Here is a 24,962-nt window from a genome sequence, read left to right on the forward strand (position 1 = left end):
CGAGAGAGTATTGTCAACTCTGCGCAATAATGTTTTATGTTTGCGAAATGACTGTTGTGGTACACCAATTTTCTGCTAAAGCTGTGTGCTAATTTATCTTTTTATCTTTCACAATAGCACATTACATATTGTCTCGTGGACAACATTTTCATTTTCTTATTCGCTTGTCCCGTAAGATACGAGAAAAATGGTATATGCATTTTTGGCAAAAGTTGACGGAAATATGACCTGTTATATTAAAAATTAACCACAATATGACCTATTAATAAAATTTGTTGAAATATGACTTTATATACACAATCAAAATACATTTTTCAACATTAAAATGCCTGGATTTGTGTATAAATTGTTCTAAAATTCACCCTATAGTTCAGAAAAAAATATGACTTTTTATTTAAATCTGGGCCCTAGTAATGACCGAACACTGTTCCCAGGCTGCGCGAGCTGGACCGGGACGAGCTATTCGAGAAGGCGCGTGGCGAGATCCTGGACGAGGTGATCAACCTGAGCCAGGTGCCGCCTCGCCGCTGGGAGGAGCTGCTGATGCGCAAGCTCTGGGAGAAGGTGTCGACACACGTCTTCGAGAACATCTACCTTCCCGCCGCCCAGACCGGCAACCAAGGTGCGTGTCATCATTCTGGTTCAGGTGTTGTATACTCCAGTTTCTTTTATGTTTAATTTCCCTGTCAGTGTGGATTATTATTTTTTGTTTATATTGTTGCTAGAAAAAGAGATTGAAGATAATCGGGCCGTATATTTTTATAATTGTACAGGATGGAGCAGTGGAAACGTGTTTTTCACTGTGAAATAATTGAAATCTGGTTTTATTGGGGAGGGGAGGGGGAATGGGAGAACTCGACTCCAGTAATAGTAGTTTTATTACATTTTTTAAATCTACATACCTTATTTAGGGTCAGAAAATAATGTCATTGAGATGATGTCCTCCTTGCTGGACACAAATTTGGGTCCTACGCTGAAAGTTATGTACAGCTGTTTCCGACATTTCATTCGGCACAGCTCCAGGTTCCTGACAACTGGAAATCTTGAGGTAACCAATTGTGCAGGGCTTGTTAATGTACATTCTTAATTTCATGCAGTTGTTTAATGCTTCGATATAACACGCAGATGTCACAGTAACTGCAGTTCCTCCATTTTCAAAAAAAGTAAGGTCCGACGATACCTGTCTTGGGGGTACTGCACCACACCTTTACTTCTGAGCTGTGCATTCCTGTAACCCTCTTGGCCTCTACCTTTGTTAACTGTTATACTTTACTCAACTATCCCCCCATAGGTGAGTAAAGTATAACCATTAACAAAGGTAGAGGCCAAGAGGGTTACGGGAACACAGTATATATTGCAGGAAAAATTCCCACGTGCAAAATTCAGGAAAGCTGGTATTTGTCCAGAGGATCTGGATGGAATAGGCTGTGAAGCAGTCACTGAAATAACTTCAACAGTTGCCACCCATTCCGTACCAAAAAATCTCTTCCATAATTCCTAACCACCTGTGGCTGTTGCATCAGTATTGACAAGCAGTCTCTCTCAAAACATTCTGAGGGGTCTCACTGAGACCTTCACAGACTGTGGTTGCCCTACTTGTCCTGTACAGAAACAGATCTCCTGTGCCTTATTTCTCCAGTCACCCACCCCCACTTCACCTCCCAAAGTCCCACCACCTGGCCACAGAGGAACATTCCCCTCATGCCTCGTGACTCGGTACCACCACCAGCTGAATGACATTCTGTGACAGGGTTTTGACTACCTCTCATTGTGCCCTGGAATGAGGGATGTCCTACTCACTACCCTCTCCTCCCCCTCCCACAATGGTATCCCACTGCCCACCAAACCTACACTATATCCTTGTCCATCCCAACACAACCCCTGCTCCCAACGCCTTGCCTCATGGCTCATATCACAGAAATAGACAAAGATGCAAAACTTGTCCCATAAACCCGCCCACCACCACCACCGCCACCTACTCCAGTCTGGTCAGAAGCGTCACCTGTCCCATCAGAGGAAGGACTACCTGTGAAACCAGTCGTGTGATCTGCAAGCTAAGCTGCAACCGATTTGCTACTTGCTGTGTGGGTATGACAACTGTTAAGCAGTCTTTCTGCACAAATGGCCACTGTCAAACTGTGTCTGAGAAACAGCTGGATTGTCAACTTGCCGAGCACCCTGCTCTACACGACGTTCTTTATTACAGTGACTGCTTCCCAGTCTATGCCGTCTTGGTCCTTCCCTCAAACACTAGCTTTTCTGAACTGTGCAGGTGGGAATGCTGTCTACAAATCATATATTCCTCAACCTTCGTCAGTCATTGTCCTTTACAGACCTGTCCCTTCCCTGTTGCCACTTCAGCATTGCACAGCCCTGTTTTACCAACACACCCACAGTATTTTTTACTTCCCTCCTTTTCTGCTGTCCCAGCAGGTGGCATACTTGAGATCATTGGCAGAATTCTGGGAAATGCAATCAGTCCACAAAGGAAATCATTCACAAAACACGTATGCTATTTATCCTGGAATACTGCTGAAGCGTGTGGGAACCATAAGAGATACACTATATCACCTTACCAGCACTTTTCTGAAATAATCAAAGTGAAAGAAGAAGAAAGACTTAGTCAACTTCACTATCTCCGCATTGATCTGGTAGTCATTTTTGTCATTACCCTGCAGTGTCATGAAAGAGAAGTTTGAGAAATGGTATTAGAACTGTTTTAAAGCCAATGTTGAAAAAAAAATTATTTTTCTCTTACTGAACTTCTGTTCATGTGCTTTAATTGTTAGGTCTGGTTTTTGTTGCTGGCACAATGCTTCTTGAGGTGAATTTCTCCTTGCAGGACAGATTTTGGGCTACAAATTTAGTTCTGTGAACATTTTTAATTGGAATGCAACTATATGTTCACTCCTTTTCTCCACATTTCATTATAATCTTCACTGATAATCACAACTAGTTGTCAATTTCTTGAATCTTCTCGAAGGAACATTATGGCCAGTCTCAGTCACTTTGGCACTCGATTCCGAGCTTCGTCCCACTCGTCCCGTATGAAATCCATTAGTATGATGCCCTCTTTTGACACCCAGACGTTCAAACCAAACCACCTTCACGGATGGCTACAGGACCACGGGGCTGCGGGAGTGTGTGGCGAAGTTAAAGTGGCATGCACTGACAGACCACACTTAGATATATTATGCTGTCAAGAGCAAATGGCCCTCTTCACACACCCAAATCTTCATAACTAACCTTTTCAGTTCCAAAAGAAAGCCTCCTTCATGGATGGGGGATGGAGGATTACCAGACCATATGACCCCCATGATGCTGCAAAATTTGCTTGTGAAGTTCCAACCATTTCAGTTTTTTGTTCAGGTGTGAACATTACGTTAATAATATTTGCATTGTAAACAAATGAATTCATTATGCGTGAGTAATTTTATTGGTTTGTGAAGTGAAATAAATGAATGTATCATGTTCTGTACTAATAACCGAGAGTGTACCACTAGTTCCGTGACAATACGACCAACAGGAGACTTTGAACTTACGCATAGAAAGACAGCACAAATGAGCGAAGGTTCGTTTGACTCATTGGAGAGTATCACAAAGAAGCTGAAAAAACTGAAAGGTTAAACGCAAACTTGAAAAACGCACACTTTCCCGTGAAAGCCAGCTTACAAACTATTAACAACCAGGTGTGAGTGAGGGGTATAGGAATGTTCTAAAATCCCCTTCGTGCTGCTTCCGTAGGGATCACAGAGACGGCAGCGTGCACACAGGGATCTGAGCAGACATTCTTTTCAGACTGTGTACACTTTGAACTGGAAGATCCACTAATGACTTACAAATAGTGCAAAGTACCCTCTCCGTGCCCTTCGAAGTGGTTTGCAGAGTACAGACACGGGCATACCGTTTCGCCATACTGACGGGACATCTGATCTACAGGCACGTTCAACACGACGGTGGACATCCGACTGCGGCAGTGGGCGGACCAGCAGCTGCCGCAGAAGTCGGTGGAGGCCGGCTGGGAGGTGCTGAGCGACGAGTTCCAGGCCTTCATGCAGGCGGCAAGCCGCAGCAAGGACCACGACGACATCTTCGACAGCCTCAAGGCAGCCGTGGTGGCCGACGCCATGCAGCGCCACTCCTGGGAGGCCAAGGTAGGCCGCCCGCCCGAGGTGCTCTCTCTACGGCAGCTGCAGTCGCCGTCGTCATCTGGGTAGCGAGTGGTGGAGGTTCGGGATCTCTCGTAGGCTCCTACTAATTGCAAATGCGACGGTAATGGTTTTACTGCAACGTAGCCAGTGTGTGCCTGTTTCTCGTCACATTCCACTTTCCCCGGGACTAAACTACGTTCGCATTCAGGTGTTGCAGCCTCTATTTCTGATATTCACGTTGTATCTGGAAGGATGCCACATTTCCTAATGAAACAAAAAGTTCTGAAGAGAATCGGAGAGTGAAAATGTGAAAGTGATAGGTAATTGCTTTTCAATAAACCTCTTCTCCTTTCTGAAAACTACTCTGAATGTATATCAGATCTGACTTCATCCAATATTTAGTTTCTCTCATTATTGCAGCTTTGCATTTTCACACACCCGTGCGTGCATACATGGTAGATAGTGTCGGAAGTTCCGTGCGGCTTTTTTCGCGGATGGTGCTGTAGTATACAGAGAAGTTGCAGCATTAGAAAATTGTAGTGAAATGCAGGAAGATTTGCAGCGGATAGGCACTTGGTGCAGGGAGTGGCGACTGACCCTTAACATAGACAAATGTAATGTATTGCGAATACATAGAGAGAAGGATCATTTATTGTACGATTATATGATAGCGGAACAAACACTGGCAGCAGTTACTTCCGTAAAATATCTGTGAGTGTGCGTGCGGAATGATTTGAAGTGGAATGATCATATAAAATTAATTGTAGGTGAGGCGGGTACCAGGTTGAGATTCATTGGGAGAGTCCTTAGAAAATGTAGTCCATCAACAAAGGAGGTGGCTTACAAAACACTCGTTCGACCTATACTCGAGTATTGCTCATCAGTGTGGGATCCATGCCAGGTCGTGTTGATGGAGGAGGTAGAGAAGATCCAAAGAAGAGTGGCGCGTTTCGTCACAGGATTATTTGGTGACCGTGATAGTGTTATGGAGATGTTTAGCAAACTTGAGTGGCAGACTCTGCAAGAGAGGCGCTCTGCATCGCGGTGTAGCTTACTCGCCAGGTTTAGAGAGGGTGCATTTCTGGATGAGGTATCGAATATATTGCTTCCCCCTACTTATACCTCCCGAGGAGATCACGAATGTAAAATTAGAGAGATTCGAGCGCACACGGAGGCTTTCAGACAGTCGTTCTTCCCGCGAACCATACGCGACAGGAACAGAAAAGGGAGGTAATGACAGTGGCACATAAACTGCCCACTGCCACACACTGTTGGGTGGCTTGTGAAGTATAAATGTAAATGTAGATGTAGATGCTCTTGCACACGATCAGCTGTTTCACACAAATTCAATTTAATTTTATTGTTGTCACTGTTATTGAGATCTTAATCATTCCGTACAGCATTGGTAGATCAGTGCAGCACATGCTGCGACAGGGATGGTATCTAACTCCACCCACCGCACGCTACCTAAAGAGTACCTCAGACAAATAATAAAAATGCAAAACAAATATTTGAAAACTATGTAGGTTTTTACCTACATATAAATAACAGCTTTCTGGACTACTTTGGTCCCATTTAATTATTGTCTGGTCTGTAACAAAACTAACTATATACATGCTCGCTCATTTATTGACAAGGGTGCAGATAGTTTCACACCTCTAATGCTTATAGAAAATTTTCAAATTTAATTCAGCTAAATTCTTTACTCTCACACTACACAGTGGCACAAAGCCACCATAATCCATGAGCCTGGTAAGTGCAGACTCCTTCCTTCTAGCTGCCATTTCATTCCCACCATCATTATTGTCTTTAAAGTGAAGGAACAAATGGTCAACAGGTGGCTAGTACGGTAGTTTGAATCTCGGAAACTGCTAACAAATGTTCAGTGTGGGTTTCGTGAGCATCGCTCCGCAGCTGGTCATTCACCTTTCTGTTCACCCACATTGTGGACAACTGCTTAAGACCTGGACTCTAGTTGTATACTTTTTATTTTTTGAAACCGTATGATGCTGGCGGATGGGACATCTAAAACCAGCTTCTACATTTCTTTACACCTACAGAATTTTTAAAAGACTAGGATTTTTATTAAGCGATGGGCTGGCTTTATCAGGTCTTTTTATTCAGAATAGGATACCTCAGGACTGCATGTTGAGCATGTCGTCTTTGTCAACCTAATATTAACTGTCTCCCACCAGGAATCTAAGGTTCCCTTCGTGGTCTGTTCCAGTTCTCAGCAGATATATTTATTCAAACTGCAACTTCGGCACTGTCTGAACTGTCTGTCCTTCCACTTTCCCAATTGCATAACTTTATGGTGGCGCAAGGAATTTCTTCCATTGTCCTTACATCTTGGTTCTACTGCTCTTCTCTTCATCAAAATTCTTGAGGTTAACACTCTGTAAAAAACTATGTAGTGGTATAATTCCTGCTGAATTTGATGAGCATTCAGAGGGCGGACTTCATGTAATAGTTCCAGTGCGTTGACGCATAGATCTGCAAAAAAATTACTGACTTGCTTATCTGGAGTACATTTTCTCCTTTCAATATCTTCTTTTTGTGGACTATATCTCCTGTGCAGTCTGACCTATGCTGGAGATAAAAAATGCCCAAATAACTGAAGTCCGCATATATTCTTCCAACTCGGATAGCTTTGGAAAAATACCATATACAACTGTCCGCACTTTTGCTTTCACAGCCACACAGAATATTAAAATAGTTCAGTGCCCACCCTGTAATGGGTCTCAGAACAGACTTTCCAGCTGAATTAATTCTTCTTGTCCATTGTCAAGGTGTGCAGCACGTCTCCAAGGCGAATGTAAAGCTGCGCGGAGTAACTGCAAAACTGTCGGGCACCGCAAAGTGTGACCAAACTGCTAGTGCTGCCCCATCTTACAGAATTTCTGCATCCATCGAGCTTGTTAACGTGGACAAGCAACAAGCAGTACAAATTGTCTGCACAACATGCATATCCAAACACCCTAAACATTCCTCTGAAATCACTTTTTGTTGTTCACTTCAACATCACTGTCATTTGTCGTAGTACAACAGGGTCAGTACAGACTTTGCTGTAGGTCATTGGGTTGTTATTCTACAGCCGAGCATCTGCATCACTGTCATCTAAAATGGAACAAATGGGAATGTTCGCTAATATTCCAGGGAATGGAGTGGTGTTGACAACTTTGTGAACTTCAGCAGTGAATTCACACTGTTTTTCATGATTTGAGAATCAATAGTCACAGGAAGCTGGGATATGCCATAAGGAGCTTTTCTCATCTTTCCAAACGACTTTTGCAGGCTGTGAAGTTAGGATTGGCATCCGGTAGCTCCATGTTGAAGTTAGTAGCTGTTCCTGCTGGATTGGATGGGATGTCTGAACACAGTGCTCTCTTTTTCACTGAACCAAATGAATAATGCTCCATGCAGTGTTTTGTTTCTTGCTTTCTTTATTATACCACAGCTCTGCTAACTGTCGTTAGTCATCATTTTGAAACACACATCTTCAACTTCTTTTTGGCTCTGCTTCCAGTCTGACACAGTTGATGGGACATAAACTACACTACATCTGCAGCTATGTTTTACAGCAGTTTGTTTTTTTGTTCTATGCCTCCAACCTTTTGTCCATCAAAACAATCTCTCTCTCTCTCTCTTTAAGGCATTTCTCTCATGCACACTCAAATCACGAGAACAAAAGAAGGGTACTGATATAGCTTCTTAATTCTGTAAGGTCCACACTGACTATAGTAACGGTAGCTGGAAGTGTGGGAATAGCGATCTCTATACAGCCTGTGGTGCCAACAAAATAACTGTATGTATACCAACCAGAGCAGCTATATACAGCACATTTTCACCTTAAGGAAAAGGAAACAAAAAATGAATCTGGATGAATTGGTAGTTTGGATTAATGAGGGCCAGGTAAACAACGTTCTTGCGTAGTTCACTATGGAGTGTGATCGCAGATGCTCGTTTTTAAAATTGTGGCCTTCAAAACAGTTATGTTCACTAGAACATTTTTCTTCACACTGGCAGTTTCCTTTACAGGAGAAGTTGAAAATGTCCATGTCCCACTAAAATGCGGACCTCACATATGTGTCTTGTGACCCAAAATTCAAAGAGTATTATGTATTTTGTAACAGCCTGCATAAATTTGATTCTGAAGGGACTCCGTGTTCATCACGGGAGATGAATACAGCAATGATTTTAAATGTTGTCTGACAAACATTCACTCTCCACTCATAACCTCCGTGTACTGATAGAGGGAATTGTGTGTTCAGATTCTAGCATCTCTTCCTGTACATCTAGAGTTGTAGATGTCTCCAAAGCGGGAGATCTAAACTTTGCACTAGTGCACAGGTGGTAATGGAGACATTCAAATGTCTTCCGGTCTGGACATCTTCACTACGGCTACCTCTCTCGCTACAAACAACGAGCCGACACAGCATTTGCGCCCCCCTTACCGTATCTGAAGTGCACATTTGTCAGCTCTAGATTTGAGTGCGTGTCAAATGCCAAACTCTACACTTTTGCTTTGGAGTTAATTGCACTCTTAATACTTCTGTCACAGCAGCTACCTTAGGGAACAAAAATTGTTGTGGCGAATATTACTGTTTTGAAGGCCCTTTCTGGACACATCTTGTACTCAACTTTTTTTGTTGTCTACACATGGGTAATACGTACTTGCCCAGAACATATCTGTAACCTGAAGAACATCATCAGGTACAAAAAAACCAGAGGAAATAACTACGTGCTCTTGTTTGTTGATTTTCAGAAGGCATATGACTCCATCAACTGAGAGGCATTAATGAATATTTTGGAAGAGTTTTGGGTGGATGATACATCGAGGAAGCCGATCAAACAAACTCTCACCAACACTGTGTGAAAAATAAAATTTATGGGTGAGATCTCAAAACCCTTCACAATCGGAACTGGCATAAGGCAATGAGATGGACTATCCCCACTCCTTTTCATGTGCATCTTGGAAAAGGTCATTTGAGGGTGTAGAAAGTTGTTAGTCCAAGAAGGAACAAATGAAGAACACTTCAGGCTTGGTCCAGAGTACAAAGGGGGGTACATTGACTGCTTGGCATTTGCGGATGACCTGGCCATTTTTGCTAACAACGTAGAGTCAGCAGTCAACAAGATCAACAGACTGTCTGAAATTGCTGTAAAAGTTGGTGATGGACCTGAGTGGATGATCACAATCTGGGAAACATCAGAATAGTTAAGAATTTCAGGTATCTTGGTGAAGTCAACCAGGAGAATGGATTAGAAAAAGAAGCAATTAATGTCAGGATGAGGAAGTTAGACGAGGCATACCGACTGACAAACAATACCTATAATAAAAAGTCTATGAGTAAAGGGGTCAAGTTCTGACGTTATAATACAGTCATAAAACCTGAGGGCTTATATGCGTCCAAAACTTTGACTATATTAAAAACAAAGATTCCAAGACACAAGAAACTTTGACTTCAAATAGACGAGGTCAAGCTGAGCGGCTGGAAAAGCGAGAGTGTAGGATATTAAGGGAAATCTTAGGTAATAGATGGGTCGATGGACAATGGCGAATGAGAGCAAATTAGGGCTCGTACAGCAAGACAGAACCTATCACAGCATCCATTAAGAAGAGACAGTTGTTATTTTACGGTCATCTCGTGAGCACGGACGGTGATCGACTAACGAAAAGAATACGGAGTTTCATCTAATCTAAGAAAGCGAGGTCGAGATGGTTCGAAGAATGTGAAAAAGATATTAAGCAGATTAGTAGCTCAGAGAGAGAAATTCCTGACAGGAACAAATTTAGGAGATCGGTGAAAAACTACCGAGGTTTTAAAATGGTACCGTCCTCCAAAAGACTGAGAGGACCTTTGTCCGAAGAGCATAAACAGGCACTTCTAAGTCCGAGCTGAAATGAGAACAAGACCTAGACACTAAAATGAAATTGGTTGTTACCACACAGTCCGTAGAGGCAAAACTCGATTATAAAAATAAAACTCTTTAAATTTTGCAATTGTGAAACAGCCAGTATAATACTTGGCAACTTTCTGTGTCCTGTGTGCTCTAAGTGGCATCACCTAGGGAGTAGACTGGAGAGTCCATCTACATTTGTACAGATCTTCAGTCATATTCAAAGTAGACTCCAGATGCATTGTGTGTTCATATGTATGACTGTCCATTTTATGTATTCTGAGTACATTTTCACAATTGTAGAATCCAGTGCTTAACTGTCGCATTCCCCACCAGTCCCATTATGAGCCTCTGCAGAAGCTGCCGTTTAATATCGCCCCCAGATTAGGGCACCGACATCAAGGTAATTGCGCTGGTGTCGGCTGTTTAGAGTTGTAAGGTTGCACAGCTCCACCACAGGCAATGTTGACACCATGTGAGTAGGTGAGACCATCTGGTGGTGTAGGGAGTGTGGAAAATATGCGCATTCCTCAGGCAGTTGTGTTTATGTATCCAGGTTGTATACAACCCGGGACAACCGGGAGATCTGGGAAAAACCTGGGAATTTTTTCATCCGGGAGAAAACCGGGAAAATCCCGGGAATTTTTTAGAATTCCGGGAATTTTTCATTGTTTTAGTTTTCAGTTAAATTTTTGTGATTTTGACTGGTAAGAATCAATACTCTGACAAAGGATATTACCGTATCGTGCTACTGCAGAATCATACTGCTGCAACAAAACATGAATGAAGGGGGGGAAAAAACGAAAATAAAACGTAAGTTGCAAAGGAAATGTGCCGTATACAACAACAAAACAGTGCTCATACAAGTGTCTGCCAACAGCAAAGTGTGTCAAAGGCTTTAGGAAGACTATGCAATGCTTGATAGCAACAAATTGCCTCCGATGAGCGTTACGTGACAACTGTTTAACTTAGATTGTTTTGAGCAGTTGTGAGCGGGGCCTTGCGCATGCGCAGTTGAGTCTCGTATGAGTAGTATCTTCTCCCGCTTCTAGTTACAGAAGTGTGGCTTGGCACTACTTAATATTGCCCCTGTTCAGAAATATAGTAAATCTGGGGCTGATGCACAGAGCAGTTTGAGTTGTGGTGGGGAAGTGGGTCGTCTCCACGTGACCTGTATTTATGTTTCATGATTTTGTTGTTTCCTCTTCGTTTATTGCTCTCATGTTAAATGATAACAAAATGGATTTTTGTGGCCGGGAGCTATCAAATGAATTAAAATATGTTCGCATAATTACGGAAGGCTAAAATACGTTATTAGTTTCAGATATTATTTTCACCTTTCTGACAGACAAACATTAATCGCCTTGCAGAACAATTTTTGCCAGTTTGCTAAAGAGATTTAGCTTTTATTAATCTTTTCTGCTGAGGCAGTCATTTTATTTGAAATGAAGTGTTTTAATTTCACACTATTGGCTAGTTTCAACTGTTCGCTGCATTTCAAGTGCACATATGGCATTATGCATAACATGAAATAATACAGTACTGGTACTCCAAGAAAATCAACGTACGAATGTGCATTTAAAGCCGAATTATGCATTTTAGTATGCTTCACGAAATTATGACGCTCTTAAAGTATCCTCTGATGTCTTGTTTCTTTTATTACATAATGTAAGATCTTTTAATGTTTTACATGTATGAACATATGGGCTGCGCAAGCGAAGTGACACCTGTTATCTGGCGCTCTTTTTACATTCAAAGCAAATTTTGTTGTACGCAAGATGAACTACGTACGATGAATTTCTTAAATCACAAAGTGTTTGACTGTGATTTCAAAATCAACTCTTTGAGGACGACCCTTTAGAAGAATTTCGAGCCCAGAAGATCAGACATTTACGTCGTTATTAAAACTTGTACTGGCACATTTGTGTGATGTATCTTAAAGTGTAACACACACAAAAAAGATGAACATTATATTTGGAAGCTTTACTTCTCTTCCAGCTTATTAATCTTAGAAATAAATTTTATATGTGAATACTACGTATATTAATTTAAACCATTAACTTTTCTTATTTGTATGTTTGTGCTACTTAAGAGTGATCTTGCTATTGGCTGTCTATATCACATGTCCTATGCTGTCATCAGCAGGTGAGATTACGTGACCTGAGCTATGACTGGCTTACAAAAGCGCATTGCGATCTCGATTTGAATGCTTTGGAAAGTAACATGCGGTGTTTGGTGGAATTCAGATTTATACCTTCGTAATTCGAAAATATGCAGCCTACATGTTGCGACACATCAAAGGTCTTTCAAAATGTGTTTTCCCCCCCTGAGTTTCGTTTTCTAAAGTGCCAAGAAATTCTACGTTGGTATATAAAACCATAAACATTCAAAGGATTGATGAGCTTTACGGCACTGAGGAAGAGTATACTGTCATATAACACGGAAAAAGTGTATTTTCACCCGAGAGAAAGTGTATTTTTTAACTGGGAAAAATTTGGGATTTTTTTTTCCTTTGTCCACGTATACTCCCTGTGTATCTGAAGTATAGTGATCTAAGGTGAGTGGGATCGCTTTGATGTAGAGGTAGCAGGTTGTAGAGGCACTGTTTCTGAGCAGGGTGGCTGGGAAAACTCTGCTGCAAGATATGGAAATTTTATTTGTCTCAAATTAGATAATTCTGGGGTGTCGCGACACCCCCTGGATTCACCGTCTGCGAGCACGCAGTGCATTGGTGACGCCGCAGCTGTGGGATGGCCATTTGATGTCTGTGTCCAACTCTGCCGACACCGTTTACCTCGTTCTCCAGTGTGTGCCAAAGTTGCCACTATGTGGCCCCGAGTGAGCGGAGCTGGTGACGTGTACATCCACTGAATTCATGTAGGTGGCCACAGCTAGTGGGATAGAATCTTGCCCAGTGCAGAGGAATGACAGCCGTACTCTCCTGGCTGCAAACCGCTACCGTCTGAGGCAGACGTTTGGTGCTACCGTGGCACGTGGGTGATGGTTCCCAGTTTTGTTCCCTAAATCCACAGGTCAGAGTAGAATTGTGAGCTGGTCTTGTGGAGATGGCATTGCCTACTGGCTGGCATGCAATGTGTTGTATGTAGACTGCCACACTGTGCAAAAATGTTCTAGAGAGAGAGAGTATTTATAGTGATTAGTAGCAAACTTGTTGTGCTGTTACATTGATTCTATGCATGTACGGGTCAACATCTGTGTCCCTCAACTGCGTGAAAATAAAAGGTGTTGAGAGAAGCTGTGGGATACCAATATGCACATATGCAGATAGTGGTAATATTAGAGACACGAGGTATAAAATTATAGTGCATTGGCAGAGCTGTTATTTGTACTCCAGTGATTTGTGTGAAAAGGTTTCCAGCATAATTATGGTCATACAACAGATATTAACAGACTTGGAATACGGGATGGTAGTTGGAGCTAGACGCATAGGATATTCCATTTTAGAAATCATTAGGGAAGGCATATTCTGATATCCACAGTGTCGAGAGTATGCTCAGAATACCAAATTTCGGGCATTACCTCTCATCACAGACAGTGCAGTGGCCGACCACCTTCACGTAATGATAGAGCGGCGGTGTTCGCTTCTACAGAGGCTCGTAACTGGACTGGTGGGGAATGCAACAGATGGGCACTGGATTCTGCAATTGCAGTTTGTATTCAGATAACATAAAGTGGGCATTAAATGAAACAAAAAGTTCACTGTTACCAGGCACCGTGACTGGTAACAGTGAACTTTTTGTTTCATTTAATGTCAGTAACAGTCACGGTAAAGCCTAACCTAAAAAGTTCGCATTTAAAGATAAAGTGGACAGTCGTGCATATGAACGTATGCTGTCAGTGCTGACAGAGAAGCAACACTTCATGAAATAACCACAGAAATCAGTGCGGGGTGTACGACAGATGTATCTATTATGACAGTGTGGCGAAATTTGGTGTTACTGGCCTACGGCAACAGACAAGCAGTGCGAGTGCCTGTGCTAACGACACGACATTGCCCGCAGTGCCACTCTTGGGCTCGTGGCCGAATCAGTTGGACCCCAGAGAACTTGAAAACCGTGGCCTGGTCAGATGAGACCTGATTTTAGTTGGTAATAGCTAGTGGGAAGGTTGGAGTGTGGTACAGACCCCACAAAGCCACGGACCCAGGCTGTGAACGAGGCACTGTGCGAGCTGGTGATAGCTCCGTAATGGCACGAGCTGCGTGTACGTAGAATGGGCGGGTCCTCTAGTTCGACTGAACTGATCATTTACTGGAAATGATAATGTTCGGCTACTTGAACGCCATTTGCAGCCATTTGTGGATTTCAGTTTTTACAGATGAAAATGCGCCACGTCATCGGGCCTTAATTGTTCGCAGTGGTTTTACGAACATTCTGGACAGTTTGAGCAAACAATTTGACCACCCAGGTCATGCAACACAAATCCTTTCGAACATTTGTCGGACATAATTGAGATGTCAGTTTGTGCAAAAATTCTGTCCTGGCAACACTTTTTCGAATATGAACAGCTGTAGAGGCAGCATGGCTCAGTATTTCTGCAAAGGACTCCGAGTGACTTGGCGAATTCGTGTCACGTGGAGTTGCTGCACTACACTAGGTAAAAGGAGGTCCAACACAATATTAGAAGATATCCCTTGGCTTTTACACAGCTGGAAGGGAACTGCTTTAATTCAGTAACACCCAAAATTTAGGAATGGTGCCTTTCGCAGTTGGTACTGTTCACACTCAGTGACACACTTGTCCGAGGTTATTCTCTTCGTTTGCTATTCAGCTTTTGTTGTACACTATTAACAAGTCTTTCGGCTTCCTCTCAGTTTATTTTGGATTTGAGAATGGATAGCCGCTGTCCACTTTGTCTTCTTAGGTCACTTAGCATTTTATAGAGAAACTGTGTAGTGACTTTCGCACAACTGGGTAGTGCATTACATAATAGCCATTTACTCCTGGTACTTTGTAACAATGTTAACCTCTGCAAATATGCTTGTGAAATGTCCTCCGCGTACATCTATAACTACATACAGACTTCACAAGCCAGCTTACAGTACATCGCAGAGGGTATCTTGTAACGGGTAGTCTGGTTTGTACATCTTCCCAGTCAGTATTTTGCAAATATATCTTTTTCGTTTATTACTCTTGTGTACCACTTCTGGTGCAAATTGATTACTTTAGACGTTTCTTTCCCAAGAAATAATTGATGGTGTTCAGAGTGGTGCATCATGTGCTACATAAATTGTACGATGCTGTGATATCGTAGGTATGTTAATTAATCAGTGTGATCGTGGAGTTTGCTGAAAAGAAAGAATAGTTCCACTTTTTGCCACCAGTTGAAAATAAGGCACTATAAGAACTGATAATTTGAAACATTTCCTGTCTCGATGTCAGTATGCTGTTTTTCTTACTTGGCAAAGTGCGTTGTTCTTTTGTGAAGTGGCTCTCGGTGTAAAGAGTTAGGAAGGTTGAAGTTTTCCATACGAAATGAAATCTCTAAAGAAAGACCCTGCTCTGCTGGTAAAGTTATTTTAGTTGTTTTATCATAATGGCAGCAGTAGGAACAGTGCATTGCGGTAAGATTGCCAACAGAAACAGCTGCGAAATAAATTGGTTTAAGAGTATGATAAAGTAATTTGAAGAAACAGGTGGTGCAGCAGGGAAAAGGCGGTGGTCCAGTCCCGTGGCAGTTGTTGTAGTAGTGATGATGACAAATTCTGACCCAACTTCAGTGTTGGTAGGGGGCCGTGTATCACAGAGAACGCAGCTAGTTTCTCTGTAAGTGCCCCTTACACAAGCAGTGAGTCGCTGGCAATCTCGACAGCAGCGTATTGACTACATTCAATAGCTCCGTTCAGCCCCGCCTGATGTGTGTGATTTCAACCATTATAATGGATATCACTGTATTGTGAAGCTTTGATGTGGGAAACAAATTTCCGTCTTCACAAGTAGTTGATAAGCATATGCTGACCAATGCTTGTAAAGTTAAAAGAGGTTAAAATTTATTACACTTGTTAACAAATGCTCTTCATATTATGTCCTTCATTAGCCCCAAGTCTGGTTTGTACATCTTCCCAGTCAGCTATTACTCTTGTGTACTACTTCTGGTGCAAATTGATTACTGTAGACGTTTCTTTCCCAAGAAATAATACATTAAAAATAGGTTCACAGTCCTTCCACCAAGGAGAAATCATTGCCAGTACCGGGAACTAAACTTGTATCATTCACAGTGTTGTGCTCCCAAAATGTCTTTACGAGTTAACTTTTTTCTTCCATTCTTGCTACCATTTCTTGCCAACATCCTTTTTAAGCTTCTCTGCAAACCTGTGATTCATTGTATAGTCGGCAACAACATTAATGGCCTCTGGCTGTGCAGCACACCAGGAATTTCAACTCGGATGAAACTGCATAGACAGCAACTACATTAGCTTCCTGCACCCTGCCCATGTCACAGACTGGCTCGCCTGAATCTGCTTGATGTTTGAAGAATGAGTACTTGTTAAAAATAAGGTTTTTTTACCAGTTAGTGAAACATTTGGCACCTCCTAGTTGCTTTATCCACTATGAGAAAATACACAGAATACCACAGAAATCAGTCAGTTGAGGTTGTGCACACGTGCTCAAATTTGATGGAAGTTTACACAGTATGGAACGAGGAAATGGACTGAGAACTGATTGGCTAACTGCGCTGCTGTCTATTGTGCATCTGCAGTCCAGAGATCATAAACGCTGTTGTGGACTATAGCATTCCAAAAGCTAGACAATCTGTTAAGATCTCTTCTTCCAACTCTTCTTTACTTTCTTCTAAACAGTGTTTTTTTTTATCTCTGACTCCATAATTTTGAATAGTCTTTTGGTGAGAGTGTTGTGGTCCAGTTTACAAGTTGTCCACCCAGTTTTATAGTGTTAGTGAACTCATCTACTAGAATGTGGAGGTCAAATGTTCACCCATTTTCTTTTGTGGGAATATTGATAAGCTATTTCTGTTTGCTCTACAGGCTTCCGAGATGCTGAGAGTTCTCCAGCTAAACACCCTGGAAGACCGCTCGATAGCGGAGAAGCGCTGCTGGGATGATGCTGTAAGGTTCCTGGAGGCGAGCGTCAAGGACAAGCTGGAGGTGGGTCTTGCTCGCTCTAATCGCGGTACTATTGTTAATGAGTTAAAAGTATTGTATTCTTTGCTTTTTATGTCTTCAGTACGAGAGAAGTGACCATCACATCTATAACACCATATGGTAAAACATGTGTGTTGCTACTGTGCTGACTGTAAAGCCACTCTTGCACAGTGAGAGAGAATTCTGTGGAAGTGCCCAGTCCTTTTGTCAGTGTAAAGATATGGCCACTTGATGCGTCTTTCCTCATGTGCAGTCGCAGACAAAAGGGCACAAAAGCGCATTTACAAAAATTAGTAGAAAGGACGTACAAATGGATATGTGGTCCTTTGTCGACACGTGGCCTCACTGTCAAAGCAATCTGCTATACACCTATTTCTTTGTTTGACAATTTGGGCTGCGTTTGTTGTGGTGAAAGGCAACAGAAAAAGAAAACACGAAGCCACTATGTGTAAAACAGTTTCTAAATAACAGAGCAGTGTTTTGTTTGTAAATTTCAGTTTACAGTGAGATTAGGTTTTCTGCATGGGAAATTGCAGAGATAAGGCTGGCAATAATATTTTGTTAGTTGGCAAGCAGCAACGCACATAGCAGTTTGAGCTATTTATTTCACATTTCAAAACAAAGCATTTCAGCAATTATTACTGAAACTGAGAAATACTTAAGGGAGGCTCGTAGTTGTTCTGTGAAGGTTAACTGACTGTCAGTACGTCATTCGTATTTAATTTTATAAATGTTATTTTACACATCATCAGTCAAAAGAGGTTATATTAACTGCCTCAAATTTGGTCATGCAATTGACCTCAAAATGCACGAGAATGGAGGTTACTTTTCAGTTTTGTATTCTTTGCATCATCAATATACTACATTTCAGGTTGTGGAGGAGCTTCATCTATCTCATCTTTTCTGTTGTTCAGATGTTGTGCTCCTCAGTTGTTGTGCTGTAACTTAAATAACGTAAATATTCTTCCACAGTTTTCACATACATTTTTCATAAATTTGTAGGCTGTTTCTTTTCTGTTCTCCTACTTCGAGACATATCTCATTCTTTGTAGTAATTGGTCAGAAACTTTTTATCTTGTAGTTAACAGTCAGGGCATTACATTTCAAATTTTTATTCAAATAATCTTTAGAGGTGACATTCCATTCACTTAACTGTGTCTGTAATATGTAAATTTCAGCGTGCATTCTTTGGAGTTGGAAGATATTATTTCACATAAACTGCCTCACAGTGTACCTCGACTCACTATACAACAAAGCGTGCGCGCACACACACACACACACACACACACACTCACACACTCACACACACACACACACACACACACACACACTCACACTCACACACGGGTCCCTGCTGCCTGTCATCTGCTAAACAGCACTAGAGATTCTCACCAAAACCAGGAAGCTGCGTGCTTTTACTCACGGCCTTCATTTTGAGGAAATTATTTGTGCACAAATTCACATTCATATTGATACTGTTGGAAATATAAATGTTTGCACAAAGTTAAACATGAAAAGGCATCACATATACGCATGTTCAGACTAACACTCAGTCTACATGTAATTGACTGACAATACTCGTCTCGAGTATGCACTTTGATAAGGTGTCATCTCGACACAATATTTCAGCTGACCAACTGCCCACCATCTTGAGGTGAGTATGCTTTGAGCAATCTCCCAGAACTGACAGAACCAACAGAATCATTGGCTGCTTTATTCACCGCGACAGGCCCCCCGTAAGGGCACAGGCAGCAATGCCACTGCCCTTGAGCACAAATGGAGTATTAGTGTTCCAGCGCAAGAAATAGGCAAAAGATGTATTGCTAGTGCAACACTGGTAGAAATGAAGAGCACTGTTCTTTAATATCAGATAAAATAGGATTCCTTACTGTACGTAAAGAGAACCCTTGTTCCCGTTAATAATACATGGTGGTGCATGAAAAACTGTATCTGAGTACTAGACTGTTCATTGTCACCCCACCAATTGTCACTTTTTTGAGGCTGTTGTGACTACATTTTGTATTTCCAGACAATGCAAAATCCAGGATGGAATAATGGCAATATTATGAAAAGGAGAGATTGCTACTCACCATACAGCGGAGTGCTGAGTTGCAGATAGGCACACTAAAAGACTATCAAACAAGTTATATATACATGCTTGTGGTGGGTAAGTTAGTTCATAGCTGGCAAGCAGTCTGTACTTGGGGCACTTTTTCCGTGCACAATGCTGTATTATCAGGTAATCAAATTTCAATAGATTCCATTAGAATACATTCCCAGTAGTGGGTACCAGGAGAGAACATTTTTGACTCATTATACATTTTATGTCCTTCTTTAAGACTTCATTTCTTAAAACCACCTGTTTTTGGAGGTATGTTGTTGATACTGTTATTGTTTAGCCTCGTGGGATTGATGCTTCAAATCATTTTTTTAGATCATTTTAATTTTATCCATCCATCAAATTTACAATGAAAGTTAAAAACGGTGACAAAATTTCTTTTGTTGAACTTTTGGTTCACAGAAATGACTATGGGACTTCGGAGCTTAACATATATCGTAAACTTACACATACTGACTGTTGATTTCATGGGACCAGCTGTCATCACCACACTGACGCACGACGGTCTTGTGGACTTCGGTGAAGATAGCCTATTTATCTCACAGAAAATTTGATACAGTAATTAGACTATCTTTAAGTTGTTTTTTAACATTATGGATATGATATTCTCTTCAATTCAGACCACTAGGGAAACCACCAGAGGATACTTGTAAATATGTTCTTTTTTACCTTTTGCTAGGAGTATATCCTCAGAATTTTCAAGAATGTTAAAAAGATATGACATCAAAAGTGTATTTATGCCACTGCCCGAGATTACAGCCCTTCTTGGATCAGTGAAGGTTGACTTGGGACTGAGGAAAACGAAAGTATACAAATAGTGTTGTAATTGTGGAATGGTTTATATTGGCCAAACTGTACATACTACTCAGGGCTGATCTGTAGAACACTATTGTCACTCTGGTTTTCTCCAGCCAGAAAAATCTGCATTGGCAGAACACTTTGTTAATGAGGGACATAAGATGATGTATAATGAAATGCAAATGTTCGCGCCTGCTTCCCACTATTAGGAATGTGTTCTAAAAAAATTTGATTAACTGATAATACAGAGTAATGCACAGAAAACTGGCCCCGAGTACAGACAGCTTGGCAGTTACACACAAATTGTTGCTCACCGTGAGCAGGTACATCGACAGATAGATAAACATGTAAGAGTTATATAATAAAGAAATACTGACGAAACAAAATGTAATCGCAGCAGCTTCAGAACAGTAGGTGACAGTTTTTCGTGCCCGACTGTGCATTATTGATCGGGATACGTGTTTACCTTTAAATAAGACGTGGAATCCAATTTTATATGATATTAACTGACAGTAGTCTTCATTTGTACCAGTGGATTCTTTTATTTAGCATTGTGTTAGTGACGTATCGTTTTGCGTACTTCTTGCACCGGAACACTACCGGTTCACTCGGGCTCGAGGGCAGCAGCACTGCTTCGTGCACAGGCACAGTGGGCCAGCCACGTCGTATAAAGCAGCCACCAGGTTCTGTCACTTGTGGCGAGATTGTTCGTCAGCGTACTCACCTCGAGACGGCAGACAGTTGGTTCGCCGAAATATTGTGTCGAGATGATGACGTTATCAAAGTACATACCCGAGAAGAGTATCGTCAGTCAGTTACGTGTAGACCGAGTGCTTTTATGGGTGTTTATGTGCGTCCACACGATGCGTCGACTTGTCACATTTCCAGAGTCAGTAAAGAGTGCCATCTGCTCAAAGAATGTGGCATTTTTAAGGTACTCACTTGTATTCCTTCCGGTGAAGGTTAGGCAGGATCCTTTCTTGTAGATTTGTTTTCTTAACGTTTTAAAGTTATTTACAGTTACTTTACTTGTCACAGTAAAAACTTCAAATTTCACCATATCTTAATTATACTTACTTGTAACGTCAGTGCAGCTCAGTCTCACTTCGTAGAAAAATACAATCTTCACACGACAGGTTAGTATTCTGGGCACTAGATGCTTTGCTCTCCCAGAAGTGTACACATCCGGCATATAGGATATAGGCAGTGTCACCATATTAAACACATTCTCGTTTCTCGTATAGTAATGTGTAATTTTGAGATCACCCCAAATCCACAATTAATGAAAAAATTGAATCGTTGCCAATTTAAGCAAAGGGTGTCTACGACCCGGGACAACCGGGAGATCCGGGAAAAAACGGGAATTTTTTCATCCGGGAGAAAACTGGGAAAAACCTGGGAATCTTTTTGAGTTCCGGAAATTTATCATTGTTGTAGTTTTCAGTTAAATTTTTATGATTCAGACTGGTTAGAAGCAATACTCTAACAAAAAAATTTACTCTATTCCGCTTCTGCAGAATAATACTGCACCAACAAAACATGAAAGAGAGAAAAAAACGAAAATAAAACTTAAGTCGCAGAGAAAATGCGCCATATACAACAACAAAACACAGTGCTCATACAAGCGACTGCCAACAGCAAATGGTGTCAAAGGCTTTAGGAAGACTGTGCAGTGCTTCTTAACAACAAATTGCCTCCAATGAGAGCTCTCTGCCAACTGCTAAAACGTACCTTTCTAATAGGTCACGGAAAAGTATTGCGAATATTACTTTGAAAAGCATTACTTTCAAAGTAAATTTCCTTTTATGCAAGATACACTCTGTGAGAGAGTGTACAACGAATTTCTTAAATCACAGAGCGTTTGACTCTCATTTAAAAATCAACTCCTCGGGGATGACCATGTGAAGAATTTCGAGCCCAGAAGATCAGACATTTGCGTCATTATTAAAAAAAATTACTGGCACATTTATGTGACGTATGACGCAAAAAAAAGATCGACAATATATGTGGAAGCTTAGCTTCTCTTGCAGCTTATTAATCTTAGAGACCAATATTATATGTGATAGCTTTGTTTTTCTTGTAGCAACAATTGTATATTAATTTAAGCCATTAATTTTTCTTATTTGTGTGTTCGCGCTACTTAAGAGTGATCTTGCTATTGGCTGACTACATCACATGTCAAATGCTGCCATCAGCTGGCGAGATCAGGTGACACGAGCTGTGACTGGCTTACAAAAGCGCGTCGCAATCTCAATTTTAATGCTCCAGAAAGTAACATGTGGTGCTTGGTGGAATTCGAATTTATACCTTCGTAACACGGAAATATGCAGTGTATATGTTGCTGCACATCACAGATCTTTCCAAAACGTGTTTTTCCCCTGAGTTTCATTTTCTAAAGTGCCGGGAAATTCTACGCCGGTGTATAAAGCCATAAACCATAAAAGGATTGATAAGTGCCGAGAAAAAGTATAGTGTCACTTAACACGGAAAAAGTGTATTTTCACCCAGGAGAAAGTGTATTTTCAACTGAGAAATCCAGGAATTATTTTTCCTTGTGCACGTAGACACCCTGAAGCATTTTTTGGTAGTACATGTTTCCCCTTGTGATGTTCACAGTATGTGGTCCCTTCAAAAATGGGCTAATGAGACTCCACGGTAGAGATTAGGGACTCTAGTGAGTGCCGACTCTGCACGGCCAACTGTTTCGGCATCCTGCCGATTCGACCGTGCGTGTTGCCCGGGGATGTCTGTCTGGCTGCCTCTGAACGCGTTGCCTTTTCTGTTCAGTCCACAGACAAGATCCTGAAGGAGATGCTGGGCCCGGGCTTCTACGAGCGGTGGGTGTACTGGAGCTACCAGACGGCGGACCAGGCCCTGCGGTCGGCAGTCAAGACCGAGCTGGACAAGATACTCTACAGCGACCACGTGAGTCTACCCTGGGGGCTGTGCCCAGGCTTGTAGCATTCCCTGTTGGACTTTTGGATTCTGGAGAATTTATATTCTTCTTCTTAGCTGACTGTTGTCTCGAATGCAGCAATACGAGACTACTTTTCTCTAAAGAACTATTCTTGCTGGAAGGATGTGTCATTTGTGCTCTGCTTCAATAAGTATTCGAATATTTTTCTCGTACGTACAGGGTGTCCCCCTTAGGAGTTGTCAGGAGCATTTTCTCTGATGTTTCACCACATATTTGCAATTTTACTTTTGCAGTGTTGTTGTGGTTAATAAAAAAGAAAAAGAGAAGAATAGAAAAGAAAGAGGTTGAAACTATGGGAAGAAATCGTGAATAAAAGGGTTTTTTTAAAATCGCTAATGACCGTGAAAAAGGGAAATAATCAAATGCAAGTCGGACTTCGTATTACAGAAAAATTATCGGACTTAGTGATTCGGAAAAGCTATTGTTGCGGTCATCCTTGTGCCGTTTCTGAGCAAAAGTCAAACCAATTTCCACTTTTTAAAAAAAAAAAAAAAAAACACCAGAGAATAACAAAACATGATTAACAGGGGGAAATGGCGTAGATAAGAGTTCATCCTTTACCATGTTAACATGTCTTCTTTCGTGCGGCATCCAAGTCTTCAAAAATCTCCTACTTCATTTCTGCGTGAAAAGTAGTAGCTGCTCCGAAATCTTGCTATCGTCCAGGAATCACTAATTTATGCAAATCAAAATCATCTTGAGATTAAATGCAATGTATTTTATGTTGCTGCTTCCATCCTCTGAATTTCATACAAATTTCCACAATATGTCTGCACATCAATAAGTTGTTTTTTGTCTTGATCAGACCAAGACCAGCTAATAAGTTTTTATGTCTGCATCAAGCTACTGCTCTCGAGAGACAATAAAACGGATAGATAACAAAAAAAGTTACAATTTCAGTACTTTCCTTTTCTTATATATTTTCTCAGCCGTCAAGTGCTCGTACAGCTGTGACAGTATAATTTATATCTGAGGGAATGAGTGTAGCGCGGTAAAATTAGAAGTCCCGCTACAGTGTGTAGCAGGATCCAGTCTAAACGAATAACACTCGTCACGTCTTTCGTGAGACACCCGATATCGATGAAAAGAGTCCATTTGTTTCCCATTACAAACAAAATTAATTTTAAAGCAGAATTTAAGTGGCCATTCAATAGAGGGGTTCCAAATTAGTCTAGTGGGATATTTGTTTTAGTGGAGATAGTAAGACAGAAAGAATAAGCAGTTCTCCGGCAGTGACGTCTCCATCCTGGCCCGTGGCCACAATCGCCGCCTTGCAGCACCGCTACTCGGTCAAGACTGTAATTCTTCTTATTCTTTGTTTCACTATCTGTGTTAACATTGCTGCATACCACTAAAACAATATCCTGCTAGATTAATTTTGGAGCTTTCTTGTGAATGGACATATACAAATTCCATTTTAAAAATAATTTTCTTTGTAGTGGGAAACAAATGAACAGTTTGCTTTGTCACTTGGCATTGGTGAAAGATGTGATGAACAGTATTTGTTTGGTCTGACTCCGACTTACTGTACACTACAAAAATGAAATTCGAAATATCTGCCAAAACATCAGAGAATATGCCCCCGATGACCCTTTGGAGGAATATGCAGTATATTGTCCACAAACATGTACAGTATCCTTCAGGTGGCATCAGCTTGAATTCCAATATTCCTTTTCGGAATAAGTTCCTTTCACATAGCATCAAGGATTCAAAATACAAACCGATTCCTAGTTTTTTGGTTTGTTATCAGTATATCCATTATCTTCTTTTTCTGTGTTTATTCCAAGGATGACCCAATTCTCCAAAGAAAGCTAGCAATTCGCAAGGCTTCTATATCATACCTGTGTGAGTATTTCCTATCACGAAGTTATTGCAATTACCGTCGCATCTCAG

The 24,962-nt window shown here is 41.3% G+C and overlaps 1 protein-coding gene across 4 annotated transcripts in view; it reads left to right on the forward strand.

The window, feature by feature from the left end:
- The window catches only part of LOC126294968 (dynamin-like 120 kDa protein, mitochondrial), a 190,238-nt gene that overhangs the window by 140,983 nt on the left and 24,293 nt on the right, over positions 1 to 24,962 (forward strand). For all 4 annotated transcript variants that reach the window (XM_049987195.1, XM_049987196.1, XM_049987198.1 and 1 more), the window contains 4 exons: positions 435 to 622; positions 3,940 to 4,154; positions 17,059 to 17,178; positions 22,880 to 23,017. In XM_049987195.1, the coding sequence (XP_049843152.1) occupies positions 435 to 622; positions 3,940 to 4,154; positions 17,059 to 17,178; positions 22,880 to 23,017 (661 nt within the window). The remainder of the gene's footprint in view (positions 1 to 434; positions 623 to 3,939; positions 4,155 to 17,058; positions 17,179 to 22,879; positions 23,018 to 24,962) is intronic.

Source organism: Schistocerca gregaria, chromosome 11 (assembly GCF_023897955.1).
Source record: "Schistocerca gregaria isolate iqSchGreg1 chromosome 11, iqSchGreg1.2, whole genome shotgun sequence".
In the NCBI taxonomy this organism is placed as follows: Eukaryota; Metazoa; Arthropoda; class Insecta; order Orthoptera; family Acrididae; genus Schistocerca; species Schistocerca gregaria.